General features: G+C 43.6%; 1 protein-coding gene across 2 annotated transcripts; it reads left to right on the top strand.

Annotated features, from left to right (window-relative positions):
* The first annotated feature begins 6,546 nt into the window (after window positions 1–6,546).
* On the top strand, window positions 6,547–9,025 carry LOC142565801 (uncharacterized). 2 transcript variants are annotated; one of them, XR_012824884.1, is made up of 4 exons: window positions 6,547–7,043; window positions 7,117–7,275; window positions 7,835–7,994; window positions 8,806–9,025. XR_012824884.1 is itself a non-coding variant. In XM_075676339.1 (3 exons), exons 1-3 carry the CDS (start codon window positions 7,504–7,506, stop codon window positions 8,952–8,954), a joined length of 381 nt encoding a protein of 126 aa, XP_075532454.1. In that variant the 5' UTR covers window positions 7,457–7,503; the 3' UTR covers window positions 8,955–9,004. The 2 variants fall into 2 exon arrangements, 1 of the variants encoding a protein (XP_075532454.1); XM_075676339.1 differs by lacking the exons at window positions 6,547–7,043; window positions 7,117–7,275 and adding an exon at window positions 7,457–7,575 and having other exon boundaries at window positions 8,806–9,004.

The following is a 9,025-nucleotide window of genomic DNA, read 5'->3' as shown; positions in this document are numbered from 1 at the left end:
CAGAGGCGCCTTCCCCACCCACTGCATTCAGCCACCACTAAAAAGAGACTCGTTTTACGATGCTTGGCATCTTTCTTTGCCTCCCTCAAGCTCCTTTTTGCATCAACTAATAGCGCTTTCACTCGTGTGAACGACAAGTGCACCAGAACATACGTATGCTCAGCCTGAAGTTAACTTATGCGAATTATTACAGACTGTGAAGCTAGGAGTCCTTGAATTCCGCTCAGCAGGCAGTACCGAGCGGTGATGCTTTCATTCCCAAACAGAAAAAACTAATGCAGGCCTTGCTCCACAGTGAATTTTTTCTGTTTCATTTATCACGGCAAGACTATTCGTATCCTCCTCTTTTGGATATTTGACGTAAAGAAAGTGTCAGAAAACTAGTTAAACATCTACTTACTACAGCTGGCGCAGATATATTGTTTACTCAAAATGAATTGGTCCGATATGAATTCACAATTTAAAATTTCGGAAGAACATGCGCGACGAGGTGATAACACTGAACGCACGCTGAGCATTTGCCAAAAGGCGAACGCGAATTGTATTGAACCAAGAATAGAACTACGGTTAGGAAAATGCATATTATGTGGAAACCGCTGGAATCAAAAAAAACAGTGGCGCAAGAAAAAAAGAGGACTAGAAACAGAATGAGTCCTGTGTCCTCGTCTTTCACGCCATGATGTTTCCCATGAGCCAAATAGCCCAAGCAAACGTTATGCGACATACTAAGAATTAACTTCCCCTAATAAAAGTGCTGATGTCTTCATTTTGCAGATGACTGGGGAGCGCCAGGGGTTTTCTGTTTCTGCTTTGCTACGGGACTGTGAAACGTAAATGCATCAATAGTATAACTTCGGTGTTGCACCTACAGCAACACAATCTCGAAATCTTCTCAGCCAATCTTTTCTTCCTTTTAGTAGAAATGATTTGGCTGCTACGACGGCGCAATTCATCTGCTACGGCACCGAGTCCCACTACCCATTCTCTAAATTTTTGTTTCTTCTTTCAAGAAATGGTTTGCCAAAGGCTCGAGGATCCCTTTTTACGAGTGCGTCCCAGCAAGACTTTCTCTGTTGCACGCTTCTGCAGCAGCACTTCGCGCTCGCCCAGGTTTTCTCGCATAGTTTCCGCGTGGGCGATTTTCAAATAGCAATGCAAGGTTTTCCCTCATGGTGCGGGCTGCCGATTTGACACTCGGCACGCCGCTTGCCGGTTTTCCAGTTGGGCTGGCAAGCGCTCTGTTAGGCACTCATACATAACAGACAACTGTATCCTCACAGTAAGCGCGTTTCTCTTCGGTGCAACAAAAAATACGTTCCTTCATAAAAAATCTAACACTTATGATTTCGGCTCATATGTATATCTACAGCACACCGACCTCTTAATGTAATAGTGCTTTATGTTCAGATTCATGATTTATCATTCGCTATGTGCCACTGGCTGCGCGCAATTCAGTCTAATCCTTCAGACTGAGCATGTGCCATCTTCTTCGGGTGATTCGTGACGGACGGCGCGGCGCTGCTCGAGACTGTGAAGTCTCCTTTCTTTTCGAACTCGCGCTGCTGCTTGCGGACGGAATGCTTTTCTCCGGAGCCTGAGGGGACGAAACTTGTTCTGGCCTTTTTTTTCTTTCTTTTTCAGCTTCTTCTTGGATCACTGGTAAAGAAAGTTGTGAGTTCGGCGGCAAGCGAACCGCCTGGTTTCCGCGACCCCGAATGTAAAGACGAACACAGCCCCCTCACTCCCCCCACCAACACGTCGCGCGAGAGCAGGCGGGGACCATTCATGCCGTGCAGGCGGCGATCATGTTACAGCGGGGCTGGGGAGAGGAGCGGGCTCCCTGCCGCCGAAACGCGCCGGCGCGCGTATACTACTCCTTGCCCCGCAAAACACACAGTGGAAAGTGCGTGATATATCCTAAGAATTTGAAAAGGCGGTAGCGCAAGAAGACACGGACGGAGACGAGAGGACAAGGATGGGTGCTGAACTTCCAAAAACATTTATTGTGAATGAATCACGAATATATACATGCTGTCCGAGTCCGGTGTAATCATCTGCGCATTCGTAAATATGCCAACTATTTGTCTGACAGCGTGATGGATGCCATGTTGACACATCCCCATGCTTACACAGCTTTTTTTTCTCTCCTCCATCGATGATGGAAATAAAGTTCAAGTTCACTTCTAGAAATCGGTTCAGATTCTGCGATTTCCCGTATAACACGAGTTTTACTCTTCTTAATAACGAAAGTGTTTACAAGGTCGGGCGAACAGTCCCTGCAAGTCGGACAATGACTTGCCAGAAAACCTTCGAAATCTTTTCCTTCACGCGGATTTTTTTACATTGTTTGCGTGCTTCCTTAACTTATCATTAACACATCTCCCAGTATGGCCAATGTACACTATTCCGCACCTTAAAAGAATTTCATAGACTACCCCTTATGCGTATTCAATAAAAGGCGGCCTGTGCTTTATGCCGCAGTCACGTTACTGGCTTGCTTCCGGGTCGGTCATTCTATAAAGCTTTTACAGCTTATGGGGAGCAGCGAACACTCTAACGCTGAGCCACCTTTTCCAAATTGTGGGATAGTGTGTGAACGTAAGGTATCACAGCTACATTCTGCCTACGCTGTGCGCGGGTTTCGCACGTTTGTGGCTTTGTGCGCATATTTCTCAGCAGGTTCCCTGCAGTGTTCTTAGCAAAAAAAAAAAAAAAGAAAGCCCTCCTCCATTGCACCCTGTGAAAGTGGATGTACAACGAAACGATTGTCGACGTTAGACGACGTTACTCAGAAACCAACCACCACTACACCACAAGCGACGTACGTAACGCGGGCACGCATGTATACGGAAGTGCAGCATACATGGCCCCCGCCAAGCGCAAGAGCCTTATGGAACTAAATGAATCTTTGAGGGTAAATTGTCAGAAAATGCGTAAAATACAACTTAAGCACAAGCTTCAGACATGATAACTTCGGATTGCAAATCGTTGTGGGAAAACATAATTCTGTTACGCGGAAACTGAAAGACAAAGCCCTTTTCTAGCTGCCATTTGAGGTCTGTCTGAGTGGCCACGGCCGGTAGGTGGCGGTACCTCAGATTAGTACCACAGAGAAAGGCGGGCAAAAAAAAAGCGAGCTCGCCATGCAATAGGCTGCATAAACATGCAGGGCGCCAGAAGAAAGGAAAAGCGCTTTTAAATTGAGGAACAGTTAAATAGAGAACAAATCGGGGTGTATGCGATTATAAAAAACGCACCTTAGAGACTTAAAAGATGCACCAGTCATTGAGAATTATGTTTGGGAAGGTTGCAACAGAACTAAATCGAAAGGAAAGGGAGGGGGGCCGGAATGTTCAAATGGGAAAAAGCATATTCAAAGTGTCAAGGGCATCTTTGGTTTTCAGGCACAATGAGTGGAAATAAAACTTGGCTGGGCTTAACGTATTTATGAACGAGAAAACATTGCAGAGAGAAGAACCAAGGCTTAGCGGAATGCCTAAGTGCTGATATTAGGCGTTTTCGGAAATAATGCCGAAATTACCCTGTTAGGTGACATGAATGCCCACATACAGGATCTAGACGTTTATACCGACAACAACAGGAAGTTATTGCTGGACCTTTGTGAGCAACGTAACCTCGTTATCGTAATTACCGGCCGTAAATCTGATGGTCAGATCAGATGGGAAGTTGGAAATAGGCAATCGACTATTGGTTACTGTCTGATGACGGAAGATATTTATGATAAGTTCAGATCAGTTGAGATAAGTTGAGCCATTGGCGAGTATGACTGTAGTAACACAAGGACTGGCCATAAACGCACCATTTTGAAAATGGGATATGTAATTGTGAAGGAGAGCACGGAGCGAAGAAAGGCCAGTCCAAATTTGAACGCTCAACAAATAACAAATATAGCCGCGGGAGTCGAGAAAGAACACGGCAAATGGCCAAGCAAAAAGTGGGAATACAGTGAGCTTCTAAATGTAATGACGAGAGAAATTAGGAAGGAGAAGCAACACGTTTGTTGGAAAACAAAAAGGAAGTCAAAAAAGCTGGTGGAACAGCGTGATACCCGAAGCATGATGCATGATGCGCATGCATCATGCTTGTGCGCATGCGCACTTCGTGTAATATATATATATATATATATATATATATATATATATATATATATATATATATATATATATATATATATATATATATATCGTTTTTTTGTGAGACCGAAAGTCCCCTCTCATGTTATATTAGTGGTCGCGTCATTTTGTGCATATACGCTAAGCGTTTAATTGGTTTTTTAGTGACGTGCCACAAGGGACCATGCACACTGTCCGACAGCCGCTGAGCCAATTCGTATATTTAAGAAGCTGTGTTGGTGCAGCTTAGTCTTGCAGAGGCCGCCAAATTTGATGTCTTGTCATCGGTCACAAGAAAAGCTAGCATAATAAAGTAACGGGGCACGAAAGGTCTTCACGAGTGGTTCAGGCAGCAATTGAATAACACTTTGAAATTGAACCTTCAGGCCATGCGTTCACACGCGCCAGTGCGTTCCGACAGGTTGCGCAGTGCTTTGAAGAAGTGAGAGGCAGCAGTTTTTTGTTGTTGTTGCTTTTGCGTAACAAATGTTGAAGGACGAATATATATAATGACGGAATATATACCAGCTATACAAAAGCGATGACGGCGGTTCATCACACGGGGAAAAACAGCAACCATCACATACAGACGTTAGTGACAGTTCATCTGGCAGTTAGATCACCTTCCGGCTAAAGGATGATTCTGTGTTTTGTTCTGGACTGATAGAACTCTAGTAATTAGAGTGAATAATGAAATCAGAATCAAATTTATTTTCGCCATATATGCGGGTGCGCATGCAACGACCACTATTATGAGAGCAAGAGTACGTGGAGACCAGTGTGCAAGTCGCAAGAAGAAGACATCGCGTAAGTATTACATTTGCTTTACCAAAAAGCACAAGATTTCAATACTTCAAAAACGGATATGTTTGCAACACTATTGTGTCGTTCATTATTGCTTTCTTCTTTTGTAGTTAAACTATCGAGAAAATAACTATTTAACGGGGAACAAAATTTAATCAAGTGGATATTGCATTAGACAGTTCTCGTAATAGTCATCTGAACTGCAGAAAGAGTCAAGCAAAATTGTTCGCGAACGGCGCGTTAATTGTAAACGGCCCTGTCGCAGCACAGAAAAAATCTTCAAACGAACTAAGCGCAGGCGACTCGTGGACTGTACAGTTCTAGGAAACATTTCAGTTAGATGTTTTCTCTGGGAAGGGTGAAAGAAGCGATTATACGAAGGCGAATTGTGAAGAGATGTCAAAATCTGCAATTTTTCTAGCTATTGTCGATTCGTCTAAGAATAATTAAGGCTGCATGCCAATCAATGTAAATCATAAAATAGAGCATTTCTGCTGTCGACGTGGATTTGATTGGGAAGAACTAGAGTTAGATCAAATTCTTCCAATTTTCGCTCAATTAACTAATGACGTTCAACAATCAAGCAGTTAAGAATTAATAAATTCATGGTATATCATGAGTGTTTTTTCAAGCGCCGTCTCCTGTGAAGCATATGTGAAGAATTAATAAATTCATGGTATATCATGAGTGTTTTTTCAAGCGCCGTCTCCTGTGAAGCATATCTACCATTTTCGTGCAAAGCTCTCTGGAAAGCGTATTGACTGTGTATGCATGCATGCACCTATCGAACTTCGTGCACATATAGACGTGATGCTTTGACGATAAATACTTATTAAAATTCAAATTATTTATTTCTGCCTTGTAAAGGTACAGACAGCAGAGGCGCAGAAAAAGCTGTCAGATACAGATTGACAAAGCCGCAGCCCCCTTTCGCTTGGCAGAGCCTTTACAGCGACACTTTTAAAACAAGACAATTGCACCCGGTAATAACAGGTATACAATACTGAGCAAGTACAAAAGGAAACCAATCAAGATTATACGATATTTGTACAATACTCCCAAACAAGAAAACAGAACCTACATGCTAACGTACATAGCACCCAAAGTACTGTTCGACGCGTTGAAGAGGTCAAAATTATTGTTCACATAAGGTATATACATATTTGTATAGAGTTACCAATCCCTGCAAAATATAGAACGCAGATTTTCATTACACGCACGCACGCACGCACGTGCACAGCACACACACCAAAAGGAAACGGCAACGCGCTCACAGGAAGCGCCTGAAAAAAGAAAAAAAAAGGGGAAGTGTGGGGAACCGAGGTCGTCTTGGGCTGTCGCCTCTCCCTCTCCCAGAAGGAATGAAGAGGTTCTTGGAAAGCAGGGACGGGCGATTCTCTCTGTCAGCATCAGCTCCCACCAGCGAGGACGGGGCGAGAAAGCGAAACGGGGCTTTCCTTGCTGTCTATTTTTTCTTCGTCAGGCCAACGCCGCCTGCTCACAGGGGCGCAGGCGAGTTCCCGCCAAATGGCGCGGGGGCGCAAGCAGTTGCGTGAGTTGCCGCCAAATAGCTCTGGATGCCAGCCCGTTCCGCGTCTCTTGGTAGACTAGTTCGTGCATTTCTGCTATCATGGACTGCGCATATAAACGCAAACTACACAAAAGTGACATGGACAAGAACAGCGCAAGCCCTTTCCATGCAGTGGAGCCGCCGTATCTCGCCGTTCAAGATATGCGTACTCGTAAGTGGCATTTTAATTTCACGTTGTGTAATGCATGACTGTCTTTTTCAAGTGAACAAAGGTCGCTTTGTATTGTGTAAATGGTTTTGCAACGTATGATAAACTCCTTGTTTTTCGGGCTTATTTTTTCTGACAGGAAGAAAAAAAAAGAGGCTTTACATGAGAACGGATCAAGCGTTCGAGAGTTGGGACAGGGAAATGTGAGACGTACTTTCATGTATATATTTCTAATATTATTTTTTCGTCTTGTATTCTCGTCAATTTTTCTCTAGGAAACACTGGAACGACACTGCTTAAATTGAAGCACAGTGTGCGAATGACCTGCTACGCTCGGAACTGTTATCACCATTCGGGAAGAAATCGGGTAAGACGCTTGTCTGGTTATTATTGCGGAAAAGTCATAATTAATTAGAAGTTGCTTTCGTTCCTTCCCACAGATGAAAAAACATAACTGTAAATACCTGTATGATATACGTCTGGTGCATTGCAGGTAAGAATGGATTGTGTGTGGCGCGCTTCACCGCATGTGGACTAGAGTAGATCTAGGAACATCAGACAAGAAGACACGTATGTGAAACCCTGCGGATAGCCCATATGTAAGTTCTTCCTCAATTTTTCTTTTGTTGCATTTTCGTAGTTTACGTGTAATACTTTGTCACCGCGGTCTCGACGTTATGTATACCTATACATTTGTCTCGTGGCAGTCTGCGTGCTATTTTGTTTGTGCAACTATGTGTTGTATTCATTTATCGCGCTGCCTGGATGGTTTTTTTTTTTTCACTGATATTCCGACCGAAGTCGGTAAACCTATCCTTCCTGTCCTCATGTTTCCTTGGGCGGCTCTAAAGCGTATCTTAGAGGAATATTTAGCTTCAGATTCCCGCATGGAACAGATGGTGAATGACATGCTGTGTTTTCTTTTTAGAGAAACTATGTATTCATGTTTAATATTTGGTTGATTTTCATTTTGTCATTCATACAATACCGCAGCCATATGCCATTCTGTCATAGAACGTTGTTTCTAGATATATTTGTTTTATGTGGTTAAAACATTAAAAACGAGAGCGTTTCTTATCCTGGCCATTATTTTCTACAGACCACGATAACCACGTATTTGGATGTCTGGTTTAACTCTACGTGCGCTGGTTCGTGCAGGTGAACTTTTTTTCCAGATACGGAGGAACGGACACCGGTCGTGCCGTGAGCACTATTCTGCAGGGCATACTTACAAATGAAGCTGCACTGCAGTTCAGCTGGAAAGGGTCGCAGGGGAGGAAGCACGCCTTCGTGAAGCTCATGGCCATCACGAATATAAGTAAGAAATGTGGCATAACAATCAGCTTTCTAATGCACGTTGCGAACATCGGTACCAACTGCATGCTTAGTTTTTTTTTCTTCATTCAAACAAGCTGCTGCTTATTGCATCTTGCTGCGTCCAGTATTAGCATTTTCTTTAATAAAATAATGCCGTAATAAGTGAGTTCTACTTGCAGCGTCCATATTTTGCCACTGCTTTTGAGGAGTTTGTTTTGCTTCACCATATAATATATGCTGTATATGCTGTTTCTGCTTTAACCCATGTATGCTAACTGTTTTCTGCAAAACATAGACCTATCATCGTTGCCATCATGCCAGCAAGTATATGTATCATGCCATAAGCTTCCCCTCTTGCCTCTCCACATTTACCTATTCACCTCCTTGTGCCGCTTGGCGCGCTCCGGGCTCCGGCGCGTTCTTTGTCTCAGCGTTTCAACTCGGCTGTTTACAGTGCTCACGGGAAGCAACAAGACCTATCGTGGTGTAAATAGCCGCGCTACCTATAGACACAGTAGCCACTGTGTATGCGTGTTTTGCTATGGTTCCGTGTTCAGTTCCCCCTATTGCTAACGACATATAAATTACCAACTATCCGGTACTTACACGATTTGTGTCGTCCAGCCACTCTTCCTGACAGCTTCGATACTGATTTGCACGTCACTAATATTGCTTTGTTGTCGTTTCTTTAATGTTTCGTGAATATCTGACTTATGATCTTTTTGATTGTTTCACTTCTTCAAATGGAATGCGACTCACCAACTGAACTATAAAGCGGGGGCAGCTTTCTTATATGTGCCGCTTTTTTGCAGCATTTGTGAGGAGCACGTTCCCTGACGCTTCACTAGCATCAGTGGCTGGAGTCGCAAAACGCTGGTTGGTTGGAGCAGCTGACAGAGATGGAGGCCGGAATGAAAGAAGGCGCCGTGACCCTGCTTCAAGCCCACCAAATATGAACTAGTGTTTGAAACTTGTGAATGTGTCGGTGTACATATCCAATTTAAGACAATTACAAGAAATAAAGACCTGTAT

The sequence above is a fragment of the Dermacentor variabilis genome, unplaced genomic scaffold (assembly GCF_050947875.1).
Source record: "Dermacentor variabilis isolate Ectoservices unplaced genomic scaffold, ASM5094787v1 scaffold_12, whole genome shotgun sequence".
NCBI classification, from domain to species: Eukaryota; Metazoa; Arthropoda; class Arachnida; order Ixodida; family Ixodidae; genus Dermacentor; species Dermacentor variabilis.
Note: the sequence above shows the minus strand (reverse complement) of the source record. Positions and strands in the feature narration are given on the sequence as shown.

Excerpts from the sequence above, each read along its gene's own strand:
- LOC142565801 (XM_075676339.1), top strand. The coding sequence starts at position 7,504 with ATGTTTCCTTGGGCGGCTCTAAAGCGTATCTTAGAGGAATATTTAGCT. Across the intron at positions 7,576-7,834 it reads ATTCCCGCATGGAACAGATG|GTGAACTTTTTTTCCAGATA; the intron begins GTGAATGACATG and ends TGGTTCGTGCAG. Across the intron at positions 7,995-8,805 it reads CATGGCCATCACGAATATAA|CATTTGTGAGGAGCACGTTC; the intron begins GTAAGAAATGTG and ends GCTTTTTTGCAG.